Source organism: Carcharodon carcharias, chromosome 18 (genome assembly GCF_017639515.1).
Source record: "Carcharodon carcharias isolate sCarCar2 chromosome 18, sCarCar2.pri, whole genome shotgun sequence".
Classification (NCBI taxonomy): Eukaryota; Metazoa; Chordata; class Chondrichthyes; order Lamniformes; family Lamnidae; genus Carcharodon; species Carcharodon carcharias.
The window spans coordinates 17616753-17635880 of NC_054484.1; the positions used below are offsets into that span (position 1 = coordinate 17616753).

Sequence of the window (19128 nt, forward strand, 5' to 3'; positions counted from 1 at the left end):
AGATATTAAAGACATCAAGGGATATGGGGATAATGCGGAAAAATGGTGTTGAGGCAGAACATCAATCATGATCAAGTTAAATGATGAATCAGACTCGAGGGGCCAAAGAGCCTACTCCTGCTCATATTTCCTATGTTCCTATACTCAATCAGTCATACAGGGCCTGATTTTCCTTCCAAAGTCAGGAAACAGACAACAGAACTATTTCTCGGTCCTGATTGTGCTCTGGGGGGAGGGGGGAAGCAGTCACAAGCCCTGTTTTTAATGGGGGCAGCCTGTTAATTGGCTGGAAGGTGGGTTGGGCTGCCAATTGGTGGCTGCGGGGAGCGGGAATGGAGGCGGGATTGATGGTGTGCTGACCCAATTGAAACAGACCAAGGGCAGCCATTACTGTGACAGCCTTTAAACTCACTGAATTGCAGTAGCAGACATGGAACAGGGAAGCAGAGGGCAGGAGCCCAGGGCAAGGCTGCCACTCACTTCACAGATGGAGCCCTGGAGGTCCTCATTTCGGAGGGTAATAGGAGAAGGCCACTATCCTAAACTAATTAGGCATGGTTGGAAGTGACTCAGAACATGGTCTGTGGTTTGGAGGAACTGAGCACCGTGCTCAAATTGGTTCAATGGCCTTATTCACTCTGGCAGGAGGTCTTGTGCTGGCATCCCTAACTTTAGGCCAGAAGCTCTGGGTTCAGGTCCCATGCCAGGACTTGTTGACCACCGAAGGAGTGTTGATGACATGGTTCAACAGGCTGATAATCAGCCTGGGAATCCTTCCACCATTCCCTACTATTCCTCAAAGGAAATAAAAGTGTATATGAAGATACACTTAACAATATACTCTAGCAAGGTGAGTGCCTTAACACAGGTCTTTGGATATTCAACCTCCAGTTGAGGAGCCTGAGGGTGCATGCTGCTCCTGAACATGGAAGGAATGTGTGCCCAGGGTATTCACTGATCCCTCAGCTATGCTTAGTGTCATGGACCTGCTAGCAACTTCTTATGTCAGTGAGCCAGTGGCATTAGCCATTGAGTCTAGCAGTGCCTTGTCTCTCTCTGCTTTGTCAATGCAGGAGACGATGCTCGTGAAAGGGGGCAGGCCAGAGGAACAGTGCCCATCCTGCATTTGACTGCCATGGAGGAGGGAACAATAGAGATTGCTAGGGTGACTGCAGAATCTTCTACTTTCCAACACTAGTTCTCACAATCTGTTCTTGCATCTCCCACAGGTCCAGGTGTTGAGGGGGAAGGTAGATTCCCGTGTCTGCAGTGGACAAGTGCTTTAAGCAGAGACATCAGAGAAAGCACAACAACATCTTACAAGAGCACCCTCCACCAGTGCGGATACAGTTACCTTAGTCCTTGCATGGGCGCAGATAGAGTGGCACTGAGCGAAGGGCACATCATGAGTGAGAAGGAGGAGGCAAGAGAGGCCGAGGCAAGTCCTCCTTGAAGGATGGAGAACAGACACACCGTGCTGCATCATCTGAGGCCAAAGCGGAGCACTGCATATACGTGGCCAAGAGCAGAGGCCATTGTGTTGGGCAGAGCTTTGAGTAGGTCACTGGGGTTTGTGCACTTTTTCTATTTATCAACACCATATAAATATTGGCACATGCACCAGATGTGTGAACTTCCATTCTTTAATAGCGAGACAGGTAAAGAGGGATGAAGTACTGAAGGGAAGCAAGGGTCCTTGTATCATTTATTTATATGACCACTTTTCAAATGCATCACTTCATAGTTTTCTGCATTAAATTTCATTTACCATGCATCTGCCCATTTCACCAGTCTATGTTCTCCTGAAGTCTATTTCTAATGTGGCTTAGAAAACCACTAACCTGGATAATAATTGAGATTGAAGAAGGCCTACCACCTGCTTAGAGCAACAAGGAGCACCTGCAGGTATTGTTTGCACCCTAAGAACAAAAATTTTCAACAGTTAAGTAGGATAAAATAGCCAAAAAAAATGAAAGCAGTGTCACAGAAAGTTGCTGACTTTAATATGACAGCATTGTATTCCTCATGTATGTATCCTGAAAGCTGACCTATCAAAATGTCTCAACATTGAACTACATTATGTGAGCCTTGATGCTGATTCCTTCATGTCACAATAATAATAGGTATATAATTGAACAGTTCCTCCCCTTGTCCATATGACAAATCCAAGAAGAGAATTTGACTTTTAATCAAAACAAGTGTTTCTAATTTTGTATATATTTTTGATGAGATTCATTGGGCACCTGATTACCTTCAAATGAAGTTAGAGAGGAGTCAGAGGACGAAAGCAATTGCATTTATATAGCATCTTATACATCCTAGAATATCACAAAGCATTTTTCATATTCTACTCCAAATGGTACCAGTGGGTGATGAGTGGTTTAACATGTTTATCTGCAATACAGCAGTTCCAACAATAAAGTACTCCTTCAACACTAATTCAGAAGAACTAGCCTAGAGTATAAACTCAAGTCCAAAGCGGGGCTTCCTACTTAAATCAGTGCTACTAGCTATGCTAAAATAACGCTACAATCTAACAGAATGAAAAGGATTATTCCAGACATTAGACTAAGTAATGAGAAGGTACATGCAGAACTGAATTTGTTTTTATCAGTGTAAATGGAATTGAAAGGGCACTAACTCAGTCTAAATCAAGTAACTTATTTACATCTAAGTCATCTATAACTCTCAGATTTTTAAAGATTTTAATTATTTCTCCTCCCCCCATCCGCCCCGAATGTTCTATTTCCCAGCGAAAGCAAGCATTCTGGCTCTGCCCATTTTGCTCTTAATAGTCTTAACAAAGCCTTATAACAAAGCCTTAAACTCTGGAATTATTCTTGACCATTGTCCCCAAACCCTTTTCAATGCATTAGTGTCATTTATTTTAGTATGTTTTAAGAAGGGAATTCCCACAAGACGGGAATAATTGCTGTGATATTCTTTGAGCCTGCATTTTTTTTTTCAAAATAACTTGCTTAGACAACTTACGATAAGACGCTCCCGATGTAGGCGTAGTATGAGCAGCAGTATGGAGGGGAACCTCTGCAGCAGTAGGAAGATATGCAGTCTTCACATTGTACACAGAAACACCCTGAATCATTCAAAAACACGTTCTCAGTACTTACGACATATGAAGCTATCTAAATGCATGTTTCCCACCCGTTAGAAAAGACCACTTAAAAAACCACATAGCTCCATATACTTCATTTCTCTCAAACTTCAGCGATCCCATTTGAACCGTAGAAGCTTACAGCACAGCAGGGGACCGACCATTCAGCCCATTCTTTGTATCCGTGCCAGCTCTTTGCATTGCCCTGCTTTCACCCAATTATTTTTCTACCTCATTATTTATTCAATTTTTCCTTAAAAGATGTGAATAGTCTCAGCTTCAGCGATCTCCCTGGCAAAGCATTCCATATTTAATCTTCCGCTGAAATAAATTTAATCCATATCTCTCCTCAGTCTTCTTTAGACTGATGACCCTTCACTGTCGGACCCTGAGCTAGAGGAATAAGTCTTGTGCCATAATCAAATCAAAACCTTTTACAATTTTAAAAACGTCCACGAAATCTCCTTAGCCCTCTTTGCCCCGGTGGAAATAGTTCCATTATTGTATCGAACTACGCTTTAAATACATTTACTGTTGCTACCAATGCTATCTCATCTGGCACATTGTTTGCAACATCAGTCAAGAAAGTTCTTCCTCATCTGTTTTTCGAAGTCATTTAAATTCAAGACACTAGTTCTACATTCCTGCCTGAATTTAAAGTATTATTTAGGGTTAGTGTATTCATAACCAATTCCATGTTTTATTTGTCTCACTGAGTTCCCCTTTAAAATTTCTTTCTGAACTGACAATGTCTTATCTCTGATCTTTTGACAAAGCTGTTCCCTCGTCTACTCATAAGGAAACTTTTTATCATGTTCAGGAAAGCATCATTTCTGAATATAGTTCTTAAGCCGTTATTGTTTCCCACCTGAAAATACATTGAGAAGACACGCAAGAAAGTAGCTGATTTTGTATGTCCTCAAGACGTCCATTCACGATTAATTCGTAACTGTTTCCTCTCTTTATCCCAGTTTTTTCAAAAAAATTATCGAGCTGGTTAGCCGGTCGTGCCTCCTTGGCGCACGTTTCCAGCAGATGTTCTGACCAGCGATCGGATATAAGATCCACTACGATAAAAGAGAGAAAGGGAAAGACGGACCTTCCTTTCCATTTAACCCTTGGGCATTCTTCCGTAGCCATCTTCCATGACCGACCTTTCGACCTTGGTAGCTTGCTGGCGTTATTTTTAAATATTAGTTTTATTTATTTTTCTTATTCCCGGTATTAAGCTCGAATTTCTGTAAACTAAATTCCCAAAACCTTTCGCCTTTTGCTCTTTGTCAGCTCTGCGGTTTCAGTGTTCTTTGCTAACTCCAGGCTTGTGCTGCATTCTCAGGTTACAGACTTGTGGGTGGCATTGAGGAAACTGGGTGGTGCAGGCGCCGCTCAATAAACCCTTATTTAAACCAAATTACTGGTAAAGGAGAAAAGGGCTAATGTGTGCTATGCAGAAAGTTATTTAAATCTTTCTCCCACCTAAATCTTAAACTATAATCTTTACCTAATTTTCAACAATTTATATAGTGCCTGTAGTTAGTGTGAGGTATTCAGTAGTAACTTGCATTTCTATAGCGCCTTTAAAACATCCCAAGCTGCTTCGTAAGAGCGTAAAGAGACAAACATTCACAACCAGTGAAGGACATGTTAAGATATGTGATTAAAAGCTTGGTGAAAAGGTAAGTTTGAAGGAGGGTCTGAATGGACGAAAGCCAGCTGGAGGGATGGGAAGGTTGAAGGAAGAAATTCCAAAGTTTAAGGCTTGACCACAAATGGTGTGATGAAAGAAGTGGAGGATACACAAGATTCTAGATTTGGAGGAATTCCTAGTTTTTGTAGGGTTGGAGGAGGTTGCAGAGATAAAGAGGGGCAAGGCCACGGAGGGATTTGAACACGAGAATGAGCATTTTAAAACTGAAGCATCAATGGTCTGTGAGTCAATATGGGTAAGTGAGATTGATAGTTGAACAGAATTTACTGTATTTTAAAAACAAAGCAGAACTTTGAGTGAGCTGATTGCCTCTATAGTATCATGTTGCTTGTCTGACATCTAGTACTGGGTAAGTAGAAATTGCCTCCAGCTAAATATTAGGAAAATCAAAGTCATTGTCTTCAACAGTCGCTTAGTAGCACAGAGCTTAAATATTGCCAAAGTTTTTAATTTTGCACTCATCAGGATAATTGCAGGAATGCCAAATTTCAACGATCACAACAATTTATACCACAGGAGATAAGGGTGTTGATTGGTTAGCAAGTCGACTCTGATTGGCTATGGCATTGCCATGGAGAAGCAATGGGGAACTATGGATTCTTCAGCCTCCTGAGTAATTCAAAAAAGATGCAAACCTTGAACATATTCCTTTTGTTCACAGAACAGGTCACAATGTATGAATGTATGTTGCTTCTAGTAAGTGTAAATGTGCCACATTATGAACTTGACTGATTATCTTAAATTGGTTGTTAGTGTAGTTATTAGTGTATTCAGGATTGTTCAGCAAGTACTGCCCAATCACAGAATCACATCTAAGAGTAGAGATTTTCTTTCAGGTTTTGCAAATGCAGGTTTGTTGAGTATGATCTGTACTCTGCCAGTTATGAGCAACCAAAGAAACATGCTCAGAATTACCTGGAAAAACTCAGCAGGTCTGGCAGCATCGGCGGAGAAGAAAAGAGTTGACGTTTCGAGTCCTCATGACCCTTCGACAGAACTAGGCAAATCCCAGGAAGGGGTGAAATATAAGCTGGTTTAAGGTGGTGGGGGTGGGGGGGGGGGGGGGGGGGGTGGGGAGAGAAGTGGAGGGGGGTGGTGTGGTTGTAGGCAAAAGCAGTGATAGAAGCAGATCATCAAAAGATGTCACAGAGCAGAACAAAAGAACACATAGGTGTCGAAGTTGGTGATATTATCTAAACGAATGTGCTAATTAAGAATGGATGGTAGGGCACTCAAGGTATAGCTCTAGTGGGGGTGGGGGGAGCATAAAAGATTTAAAAATATTTTAAAATAATGGAAATAGGTGGGAAAAAGAAAAATCTATATAATTTGTTGGAAAAAAAAACAAAAGGAAAGGGGAAGAAACAGAAAGGGGGTGGGGATGGAGGGGGGAGGTCAAGACCTAAAGTTGTTGAATTCAATATTCAGTCCGGAAGGCTGTAAAGGGCCTAGTTGGAAGATGAGGTGTTGTTCCTCCAGTTTGCGTTGGGCTTCACTGGAACAATGCAGCAAGCCAAGGACAGACATGTGGGCAAGAGAGCAGGGTGGAGTGTTGAAATGGCAAGCGACAGGGAGGTTTGGGTCATTCTTGTGGACAGACCGCAGGTGTTCTGCAAAGCGGTCGCCCAGTTTACGTTTGGTCTCTCCAATGTAGAGGAGACAGCATTGGGAGCAATGAATGCAGTAGACTAAGTTGGGGGAAATGCAAGTGAAATGTTGCTTCACTTGAAAGGAGTGATTGGGCCCTTGGACGGTGAGGAGAGAGGAAGTGAAGGGGCAGGTGTTACATCTTTTGCGTGGGCATGGGGTGGTGCCATAGGTGGGGGTTGGGGAGTAGGGGATGATGGAAGAGTAGACCAGGGTGTCCCGGAGGGAACAATCCCTATGGAATGCCGACAGTGGGGGTGAAGGGAAGATGTGTTTGGTAGTGGCATCATGCTGGAGTTGGCGGAAATGGCGGAGGATGATCCTTTGAATGCGGAGGCTGGTGGGGTGATAAGTGAGGACAAGGGGCACCCTATCATGTTTCTGGGAGGGAGGAGAAGGTGTGAGGGCAGATGCGCGGGAGATGGGCCGGACACGGTTGAGGGCCCTGTCAACGACCGTGGGTGGAAAACCTCGGTTAAGAAAGAAGGAGGACATGTCAGAGGAACTGTTTTTGAAGGTAGCATCATCGGAACAGATGCGACGGAGGTGAAGGAACTGAGAGAATGGGATGGAGTCCTTACAGGAAGCGGGGTGTGAGGAGCTGTAGTCAAGGTAGCTGTGGGAGTCGGTAGGCTTGTAATGGATATTGGTGGACAGTCTATCACCAGAGATTGAGACAGAGAGGTCAAGGAAGGGAAGGGAAGTGTCAGAGATGGACCACGTGAAAATGATGGAGGGGTGGAGATTGGAAGCAAAATTAAATTTTTCCAAGTCCTGACGAGAGCACGAAGCAGCACCGAAGTAATCATCGATGTACCAGAGAAAGAGTTGTGGAAGGGGGCCGGAGTAGGACTGGAACAAGGAGTGTTCCACATACCCCATAAAGAGACAGGCATAGCTGGGGCCCATGCGAGTACCCATAGCCAGACCTTTTATTTGGAGGAAGTGAGAGGAGTTGAAGGAGAAATTGTTCAGTGTGAGCACAAGTTCAGCCAGACGGAGGAGAGCAGCGGTGGATGGGGATTGTTCGGGCCTCTGTTCGAGGAAGAAGCTAAGGGCCCTCAGACCATCCTGGTGGGGGATGGAGGTGTGGAGGGATTGGACGTCCATGGTGAAGAGGAAGCAGTTGGGGCCAGGGAACTGGAAATTGTTGATGTGATGTAAGGTGTCAGAGGAATCACGGATGTAGGTGGGGAGGGACTGGACAAGGGGAGAGAGAAGGGAGTCAAGATAATGAGAAATGAATTCTGTGGGGCAGGAGCAAGCTGACACGATCGGTCTACCGGGACAGTTCTGTGTGGATTTTGGGTAGGAGGTAGAAGCGGGCCATCCGAGGTTGGGCGACTATCAGGTTGGAAGCTGTGGGAGGAAGATCCCCAGAGGAGATGAGGTCAGTGACAGTCCTGGAAACAGTGGCTTGATGTTCAGTGGTGGGGTCATGGTCCAGGGAGAGGTAGGAGGAAGTGTCTGTGAGTTGACGCTCAGCCTCCGTGAGGTAGAGATCAGTGCGCCAGACAACAACAGCACCACCCTTGTCAGCGGGTTTGATGACGATGTCAGGGTTGGACCTGAGAGAATGGAGTGCAGTAAGTTCAGCGAAACATGCTGTTTGATTTGATCAGCCAATTGTTGAAATGTATGGCTTATGTACCTGACATCGCAGCGGCGATGAAATTCATACATGATGTTGCTCAATTGTGTGGTAGGCAGAACGTATTTTTGGGCTGATGGCAACATTCTGTTAGTGGAAAATACTACACTGCATAGTAACAGCTTACTTAACCTGTTGCTAAAATTTTTCAGACACTTTGTCTTTCCAGGGTAATTTGAGGTAGACTGGGTATTTTTCAGGTCAGAAAGTGGTGGCCTTTGGCCCATTTGCTAGCTTGCATGATACACCGCAAACAATGATCTGATCAGGAAAGCCATTGTTCCACAGAATAGAACATAAAGAACATAAGAAATAGGAGCAGGAGTAGGCCATTCAGCCATTCAAGCCTGCCCCACCATTCATTGAGATCATGGCTAATATTCTACCTCAAAATCATTTTCCTACACTATCCCTGTATCCCTTGATGTTTTTATTATGTAGAAATCTATCAATCTCAGTATTGAACATACTCAATGACTGAGCCTCCATAGCCCTCTGGGCAGAGAATTCCAAAGATTCACCACCCTCTGAGTGAAGAAATTTCTCCTCATCTCAGTCCTAAATGACCTACCTCTTATTCTGAGACTGTGTGCCCTGGTTCTAGACCCCACCCCCCACAACCACCAGCTCCCCCCATCCACACCCAAAGGAAACATCCTGCATCTACCCTGTTGAGCCCTGTAAGAATTTTGTATGTTTGAATGAGATCACCTCTCATCCTTCTAAACTCCAGAGAATAAAGGCCCAGTCTATTTAATCTTTCCTCATAGGACAATCTCTCCATCTCAAGAATTAGATTAGTGAACTGTCGTTGCAATCCCTTTATGGCAAGTATACCTTTCCTTAGGTAAGGAAACCAAGACTGCACACAATACTCTGTTTCTGTGCCAAGCTTGCAAGGCGTGCAAATGGCTAGGGTCCTATGTGCAAAATTGCTGATAAGGCCAATCTTATGAGCCTTATCAGCAATTGTAGAGCCATACGAACCTCAACATATCCATTGATTGATGAAGATAGGCAGTCTAACGCACTCCCTTTCCTTGGTAAGCTAGTTGAGAAATCTGCTAATGGGTTCTCCACTATTTCTACCTCAAGCCTACCTTCACCTGTAATGGTATCTCCCTGTGAATTCTCAACATTAACTTCAGACCTCATGAAGTCTCATGGCATCAGATATAGTATTGGCAAGGAAATATTCTGCTGATTACCGCCTACTGCCATTTCACGGCTGACAAAGCACCAACTGGAAAAAGCACTGAGAGTAGCAAAGGCACAGAATCTCCTCTGTGTAGGGTCCTCAATGTCCATCATCAAAAGTGGCTTGGTGGTTAGCTAAGTTCTGAGGGACATAGCTGCCAAACTGGGCCTGTGGCAGCGGTGAGAGAACAAACACAAGAATATAAACTATTTGACCTTGCCCTTACCAACCCACCTGTCACATACACATCTATCTGCAACAGTATTAGTAGGAGTGACTGCTGCACAATCCTGGTGGAAATAAAGTCCTATCTTCACACTGAGGATAAGCTCCATTGTGTTGTGTGGCACTACAACTGTGCTAAATGGGATAGATTAACAACAGATCTGGCAGCTCAAATCTGGGCATTCACGAGGTTCTGTATACCACCACAATCTGTAACCTCATGGTCTGGTATATTCTTCATTCTACCATTATCATCAAGCCAGGGGATCCACCCTGCAATGAGAATTGCAGGAGAGCATGCCAGATGCAGCACCAGATCTACCTAAAAATGAAATGCCAACTGGTGAAGCCACAACTATATACAAGCTAAACAGTGGAAGCAGCATGCTATAGACTGAGCTAAATGATCCCAAATCCAATAAATGAGATCAAAGCTCTGCAATCCTACGCATCCAGTCATGAAAAGTAGTTGACAGTTAAACGACTAACTGGGGGAGGAGACTCCATGAACATTACATCCTCAATCATGGGGGACCCCAGAAATTGAGTGCAAAAGACGAGGCTGAAGCATTTGCAACCATCTTGAGCCAGAATTACTGAGTGGATGATCCATCTCAGCCTCCTCCTTATTATCACTGATGCCAGTCTTCATCCAAGCGATTCACTCCACATGTTGGTTAGAGATGGCTGGAAGCACTGGATATAGCTAGGGCTGTGGACCCAAACAACATCCCAGCTATACTGCTAAAGACTTACGCTCCAGAACCAACTGTGCCTCTAGCCAAGATGTTCCAGTACAGCTACAACGCTGGCATCTGCCTGGCAAAGTGAAAGATTTCCTAGGTATGTCTTGTCCACAAAATGCAGGACAAATCCAAGATGTCAATTTACTACCCTGCAGCCTACACTCAGCCATCAGCAAAGTAATGGAAGGAGTGATTGACAGTGGCTTCAAAGGGTACTTGTTCACCAGTAACCTACTTACCAATGTTCAGTTTGGGATCCACCAGGAACATGTGTAACAACATTGGTTCAAGCAAGAATAAAGGAGCTGAATTCCAGATATGTGGTTAGAATCTCTAGCCTTGACATTAAAACAGCATTTGACTGGGTATGGATGTGACCGGTGGTATCGCACGAGGATCTGTGTTTGGGCCTCAACTATTCACCTTTATTAATGATGAATGAAGAAATAGGAAGCCTGATGTGCTGATGACAGGAAGTGTGTGGACAGAAGTGTAGAATTACAAAGTTTTATTGATAGGTTAATTGAATAGGCAGAGCTAACAAATGGATTTCAATGTGGGCAAATGTGAGGTAATCTCCTTCGGACCTAAAGAGGAAAGAACAGAATACTTTCTAAATGGTGAAAAGCTAAAAATAGTGGAGATCCAAAGAAACTTAGGGAACCAGTTATATCTGGGAGAATTTATAATAGAGAACAAGGAAAAGGCAGGGCATTTAAACAATTTTTTTTTATTTTTCATTCAAGGGATGTGGGCTTCACTGGCTAGGCCAACATTTACAGTCCATCCCTAATTGCCCTTGAGAAGGTGGTGGTGAGCTGCCTTCTTGAACTGCTGCAGTCCATGTGATGTATATACACCCACAGTGCTGTTAGGGAGGGGGTTCCAGGGCTTTGACCCAGTGACAATGAAAGAACAGCGCCATATTTCCAAGTCAGGATGGTGAGTGACTTGGAGGGGAACTTCCAGGTGGTGGTGTTCCTGTGTATCTGCTGCCCTTGTCCTTCTAGATGGTAGCAGTTGTGGGTTTGGAAGATGTTGGCTAAGGAGCCTTGGGGAGTTTCTGCAGTGCATCTTGTAAATGGCACACACTGCTGCTACTGTGTGTCACTAGTGGAGAGAGTGAATATTTGTGGCTGGGGTGCCAACCAAGCAGGCTGCTTTGTCCTGGATGGTGTCAAGCTTTTTGAGTGTTGTTGGAGCTTGCACTCATCCAGGCAAGTGGAAAGTATTCCACCACACTCCTGAATTATACCTTGTAGATTGTAGACAGGCTTTGAGAGTGAGAAGGTGAGTTACTCACCACAGGATTCCTTGCCTCTGACCTGCCCTTATAGCTACAGTATTTGTATGGCTAGTCCGCTTCAGTTTCTGGTCAATGATGACCGCCAGGATGTTGATAGTGGGGGATTCAGTGATGGTAATGCCATTGAATGTCAAGGGGTGATGGTTCCATTCTCTCTTGTTGGAGATGATCATTGCCTGGCACTTGTGTGGTGAATGTTACTGGCCACCTTTCAGCCCAAGCCTGGATGTTGTCTAGGTCGTGCTGCATTTGGGCATGGACTACTTCTGTATCTGAGGGGTCGTGAATGGTGCTGAACATTGTGCCATCATCAGTGAACATCCCCACTTCTGACTTTACTACTTTAGTTCTGTCTTCACAGAGGAAGATGCAAATAACTTCCCAGAAATGCTAGGGAACCATGGGTCTAGTGAGAAGGAGAAATTGAAGGAAATTAGTATTACTAAAAAAATAGAGCTAGAGAAATTACTGGGCCAGAGAGCTGATAAATCCCCAGGGCCTTATAATCTACATCCCAGGGTACTAAAGGAGTTGGCCATGGAAATAGTGGATGCTTTGGTTCTCATCTTCCAAAATTCTATGGATTCTGGAACAGTCCCAGCAGATTGGGGAGGGGTGGCAAATTGACCAGTTAGCCTAACATCATTAGTAGGAAAAATGCTAGAATCTATTATAAAGGATGTGATAACAGGTCACTTGGAAAATATTAACAGGATTACTTAAAGTCAGCATGGATTTATGAAAGAGAAATGATGTTTGACAAACTTACTGGAGTTTTTTGAGGATGTAACTAGTAGAATAGATAAGGAAAACCAGTGGATGTGGTGTATTTGGATTTTCAGAAAGCTTTTGATAAAGTCCCATACAAGAAGTTAGTGTGTAAAATTAAAGCACATGAAATTAGGTATAGTTTATTGGGATGGATTGAGAATTGGTTAACGGACAAGAAACAGTGAGTAGGAATAAATGGGTCTTTCTTGGAGCGGCAGGCGGTGAGTAGTGGGGCATTGCAGGGATCAGTGCTTGGGCCCCAGCTATTCACAATATATATCAATGATTTGGATGAGGGGACCAAATGTAATATTTCCAAGTTTGTTAAGACACAAAATTAGGTGGGAATGTGAGTTGTGAGGAGGATGCACAGAGGCTTCAAGGCGATTTGGACAAGTTGAGTGAGTAGGCAAATACATGGCTGATGCAGTACAATGTGGATAAGTGTGAAGTTACCCACTTCAGTATGAAAAACATAATGGCAGAGTATTAATTAAATGGTGATAGACTGGGAAATGTAAGGTACCTGGGTGTCCTTGTACCAGTAACTGAAAGCAAACATGCAGGTGCAGCAAGTAGTTAAGGCAGCAAATGGTATGTTGGCCTTCATTGCAAGAGGATTTGAGTACAGAAGCAATGATGTCTTATTGTAGCTGTACAGGATCTTGGTGAGACCACACCTGGAGTATTGTGTGCAGTTTTTGACTCCTTACCTAAGAAAGGATATACTTGTCTTGGAGGAAGTGCAGTAAAGGTTTAGCAGACTGATTCCTGGCATGGCAGGATTGTTGTATGAGGAGAGTTTGGGTTGACAAGGTGTGTATTCATTGGAGTTTAGAAGAATGAGAGGGGATCTCATTGAAATATATGAAATTCTGACAGGGCATGACAGAATGGATGCAAGCATGATGTTTCCTGTGGCTGGGGGGTCTAGAACAAGGGGTCGCAGTCTCAGAATACAGGGAAAGCCATTTAGGACTAGATAAGGAGAAATTTCTTCACTCAGAGGGAGGTGGAATTTTCTACCACAGAGGCTGTGAAGGCCAAGTCATTGAATTTATTTAAAAGGAAGTAGATAGATTTCTAGACAATTAAGGTGTCAAGGGGTATGGGGAGAGAGCGGGAGTATAGCATGATCACATTGAATAGTGGAGCAGGCTCGAAGGGCCGAATGACCTAGTCCTGCTCCTATTTTCTTTGCTTCTATGTTTCTAATATATCATTGAAGTGTCATGAACAGGTACAGAAGAGAATCAAAAACACTGATGGAACAGAAGCCTTTTTTAACATGAAAATACAACGCTTAAAGGTCCTGTTTCAGCTGTACAAAGCCCTGAAGTTAATGGGAATCAGAGGGAACACTCTCCATTGGCTGGAGTTAAACCTGGCAGAATAAAAGATAGTTGTTGTTGGAGGCTAATTATCTCAGCTCCTGGCTACCAATGCTCGAACATCATCAACTGCTTCATCAATGACCTTCTCTCTGTCATAAAGTCAGACATGGGAATGTTTGCTGAAAGTTGTACAGTGTTTAGTTCCATTCGCAAATCCTCTGATAATGAAGCTGTCCATGCCTCCATGCAGCAAGATCTGGACAATATTCAGGCTTGGACTAATGAGTGGCAGGTAACATTTCTGCCACATAAGTGCCAGGCAATGACCACCTCCAATGAGAGAAAGTCTAACCATCAGATTGAATGACATTACCATCACTGAATCCCTCACCATTAACATCCTGGAGATCACCAATGACCAGAAACTTAACAGGATTAACTATAAATACTATGGCTATAAGAACAGATCAGAAACTGGGAATGCTGGAGCGAGCATCTCATTTCCTGATTCCTCAGAGCCTGCCAATCATCTCCAGGGATGTTAGGAGTGTGATGGAATACTTTCCACTTTCTGGATAAGTGCAGCTCCAATACCATTAAAGAAGCTCAAGACTATCCAGATTAAAGCAGCCTACTTGACTGGCACCCCTTCACCATCTTAAACATTCACTATCCCCAGCATTGCCACATTAGTAGCAATGTGTCTCATCTGCGCGATTCACTGCAGCAACTTTCTAAGGCTCCTTGACAGCATCTTCCAAACTCATGAATTCTACAGCATGCAAGAACAAGCGCAGCAGGCTTATGGGAACACCATCACTTGCAAGTGCCACTCCAAGTCACACAGCACCCTTATTAAGAAATATATTTCATCATTGCCGTTTCAAAACCTTGGCACTCCCTTGCTAACAACAGCGTGGGTGCATCTATACCATATGGCAATGGTTCAGAAGGCAGCTCACCACTACCTTCTTAAGTGAAGTTAAGGATGGGCAATAAATTCTGAGCTTGCTAGCGATGTCGATGTTGCACGAATGAATTAAAAAAATGAAATATTTTCAGATGTCCTCAAATGCTCTATAACTACAAGTTTTCTTTTTTCTTCAATGGAAAGAAAGGAGAGATAGTGGAAAAAATTGTAACATCCAAGAATGGGTAGTTGTGGATGGTTGCATAGTTAAATTCAGAGAAATATAAAGCGCAAATATAACCCAGCTCCAACGCTTCTGGGTTTAATGAGGCAAATTTGACTGCTTGCAAGTAACCTACTCACCGGAGTTGATGTGATTATTATTGCAGAATGGTGGACAATTAAAAAAACATTTAAGCCGATAGTTGCCTTGAGTACAGCTTTCCTAGGGGTCAGGAAACCTGGCAGCTGAAGGAAAGCCAGAATTGCTGGAATCAACAAGTAAATGCCTTTCCAACACTATTTGTGGACCGGGAGGAGTGGAAATGCTTCTCCCAGTTCCTCAAGCATACCTGTATTCCTTCCAGTGATTGTTTTCCCTCTACCCACAATCTTTCCTCCGACCTTCCATCCTCAAACTCCCCCCACACTCTGATAATCCATCCATGATCTCCCTTACAGCCTTCCATCCTTGAGCCTGACCCATGATCTCCTCCTTCCCCCTCACCGTTCTCTTGCTGTGACCTCCTGCCTGATGACTAGGCAGCTTCTCTATCCAGCATGGCTGACTGCCAGCCAGGAAACAAAGGAAACAATTGAAAATGATGCCCTGCTCTTAAATTTGCTAAACCTTCCAGGTTGCTTGCATTTTTGTGTTTCCCTGCATCTCTGACAACCTACCATACAACACCCTGACGCCTGCTGCACTACCCCCCCACCCCCTGCCTGCACTCCTTGCGTTCGCATTATTTTGGAGTCAGAGCCTTTATGGATGCAATCAGTGAAATAACCAGGAGAGGGAGCTACTAGCTTGAGTCAGTAACTGCAGAGGCATTTGCAGACATTTATTTGAAGTCTCTCTTTACAAAACAGAACATCTCTCTTAGTATTCAGCCCAAATTTTCATGTTGACTTTGACCCTCCCTACCTTAGTTACAATTAGATTATTTTGCACAGACCTTGAACCTTGCAACTTTCTAACCTGTCTCCTTCTGTATTGTGCTACTACGGATGATGCATTTAACCAAAGGCAAGAAAATTTCACACTGCCTGTTTAAAAGAAAGCGAATAACAAAGCAAACTTAAATTTATAATTGATCCTGTCCCTATTCAGTTTCATACTTGAAAAGGACAGTAGCTCTACTTCATGTGGAAATAATACATTTTTAAAAGCGGAATATTTGAAGGGGTCAGCCTCACAGCTCCAGGGACCTGGGTTGAATCCTGATCTCGTGTCTGCATGGAGTTTGCACATTCTCCCTGTGTCTGCATGGGTTTCCGCCGAGTGCTCTTGTTTCCTCCCACCATCCAAAGACATGCTGGTTAGGTGGATTGGCTATGATAAATTGTCCCCCAGTGTCCGTGAGTTTGTGCCCTGTGATGGACTGGCATCCTGTCCTGGGTGTACCCTGCCTAGCGCCCATTGCTTGTCAGGATAGGCTCCGACTCCCTGTGATCCTGAATGGGATGAACTGGTTCTGGAAAAGTAAGTGAGAATATTTGAAGGATTAATCAAAATAATTGGGTAAATTACAATGTTTCTTTCTTTAATTTTGGCCTATCCACACAGAATGTGCTGACTTATTTTGGGATACAATCCATAGACATCCAGGATCCCTCAATAATCTTCACAAATGTCATTTTGTAAACCGAGTAACTGAGTCATTTTTTTCCCCAAGTCAAGTAACAAGTCATCTTCTTAAAGAGCAGTCAGTAACATGTCCTCTTTTTTTTGCTTTACTTCACCATACTCTGCAAATCTGATAGGGATAAAAATGCAAACATGGAAGTTGAAGAAGCAATTGTTCCATTTGTTGACTGAGCAAAAATAATTGTAGATTGTAAGTCTATTCCTGTTGTTAGATGAACTTCTAGCCTAATTTACGGACACAAATTTTTTGACATTAGTGACAGGATAATTGATTGTAAATATAATAGTAACCTAAACGTTTCAACTTCTTACAGTCATTCATGATGAAAGATTTTAATGACAATATTACAACTAATATAATATCTGAAATCATTCAGAACTATAAGTTTGGAAAAGAGCAGCGTTTCTTCAAATGTAGTTGGATGTAAAAATTATATTTAATTTCTGAAAAAAATACTTTTTCAGAATGGCTTTTCAGGATGGCCACTTATCTTATTGACAGTAGTTCCCTTTGTGATTGAACTTTCACAACTTTTATAACCAAATGACACAATCTTGGTGACGACATAATTCTTGTATAGTTTGTGAGAGCAATACATGTGTTATGTGCAAAGCAATTACCAAAATGACCTCAGCATTTCAGCATTCAACGCAGTTAGCACATGTAAAACATATAACACTTTAGAGGTTTCGCTTGTGTGAGCTGATGATCTGCTCTCCTGTCCTTCTCCACTGTCCCTCTCTGCAGTTCCTTTCCACTGTCCCTCTCCCCTGTACTTCTTCCCTGTCCCTGTCCCCTGTCCCTCTCTCCCTTGTTCATCTTTCCCTTGTCCCTCTCCCTTGTTCCGCTCCCCTTTTCTCTCCCTTGTCCCTCTCCCTGTCCTTCTTCTTTGTCCCTTTCTTGTCCCATTCCCCTGACCCTCTCTCTTGTCTCATTCTCCTGTCCCTCTCACCGGTACCACTCCCTTGTCCATCTCTCCTTTACCTCTCCTCTGTCTCTCTCTTCTGCCCCTCTCTCATGTCCCATTCCACAGTACCATTCTCCTTTTCAGGCAGGTGGCCGTGGAAACCTTGAGTCAGGGGCATGGAAGGGCCCGGGGCAACCATGGAATGGCCAGGGGCGGCCATGGAATAGCCGGGGATGACCTTGGAAGAATCAGGTGCTGGCATAGAAGAGTCAGTGGAGGAAATGGAAGGGCTAGGGGTGGCCATGGAAGAACTGGGGTTGGCCATGGAAGAACTGGGGTTGGCCATGGAAGAACTGGGGGTGGCCATGGAAGAACTGGGGGTGGCCATGGAAGAACTGGGGGTGGCCATGGAAGAACTGGGGGTGGCCATGGAAGGGTTGGGGACAGGCATAGAAGGGTCAGGCTGGGGATAGCCCCTCCCTCTCTCCTGTCCATTCCCCTGTCCCTCTCCCCTGTCTTTCTCCCCGTCCCTCTCCCCTGTATGCACGTAGCATTTGAAACAAAACAGATGAACTGATAAGCGCAAATAGAAATAAATAAGCATGACCTGATAGCTACTACAGAGACATGACTGCAGGATGACATAGATTGGGACCTGAATGTTGAATTAGTATGTGACATTTAGGAAGGAAAGGAAGCTTGGAAAAGGTGGAGGGGTGGCTCTGTTAATTAATGATAATGTTAGCACTTTAGAGAGGGATGACCTAAGTTCAGGAAACCAGGATGTAGAAGCAGCTTCGGTTGAGATGAGAAATGATAAAGGCAAAAAGACATTTATGGGAGTGGTGTACAAGCCCCCTAATTGTAACTACATGGTAGGACAGAGTATAAAGGAAAGGATAATGGGAACTTGTCAGAAAGGTACAGCAATAATCATGGGGGATTTTAATCTGCAGATAGACTGGGAAAAACAGATGGGCAAAGGTATCCTAGATGAGGAATTCATAAAATGTTTTTGGGATAGTTTCTTGGAACAACTGTTCTGGAACCCACCAGAGAGCAGGCTATACTAGACTCGGTACTGTGCAACAAGATGGGATTAATTGATAACCTCATAGTGAAGGCACCCATAGGTAGCAGCACTCATAATATGACTGAATTTTACATGTTTCTTGATACCTCTGACTTCCCTTTGATATTGAAACAAACTCTCCACTTATCTAAAAATTCAAATCTTAAATCCAACCTCCCAATAACCTGTTTCCTATTAACTTGTGCCCAGCTTGTGTGTATACACACACACACACACACACACACACACACACCCCGCAGCTCCAACAATTTGCTCAGTACCACTTCTCTGGTGTTTGTAATTTGCCTGTGTTCAGGCAAATTTTACATTCATTATTTTAGTATTTTAAACTTAAATAGGGGCAATTATGAGGGCATGGAAGCAGAACTAGCTAAAGTGAACTGGCAAATGAGGTTAAGGGATAGGTCCATAGAGATGCAGTGGCTGACTTTTAATGGGATATTTCAGAATACACAGAAAAGTTACATTCCAATGAGAAAGAAAACTTCCAAGGGGAGGACCACTATCCATGGTTAACTAAAAAAGTTAAAGACTGTATCAAACTTAAAGAAAAATCATATAATTGTGCAAAGATGGGTGGTAGGTCAGAAAATTGGACAGAATATAAAGAACAGCAACAAATGACAAAAAAATTAATAAGGCTGGAAAA

General features: G+C 43.5%; 1 protein-coding gene across 1 annotated transcript in view; it reads right to left on the reverse strand.

The window, feature by feature from the left end:
* The window catches only part of cyyr1 (cysteine/tyrosine-rich 1), a 56076-nt gene extending 38470 nt beyond the window's left edge, over positions 1–17606 (reverse strand). Inside the window, exons 1-3 of the mRNA XM_041210849.1 lie at positions 17464–17606; positions 15810–15877; positions 2992–3094 (exon numbers count right to left, since the gene is read on the reverse strand). Of these exons, the coding sequence (XP_041066783.1) occupies positions 2992–3094; positions 15810–15877; positions 17464–17606 (314 nt within the window). The remainder of the gene's footprint in view (positions 1–2991; positions 3095–15809; positions 15878–17463) is intronic.
* Positions 17607–19128: the final 1522 nt, after the last annotated feature.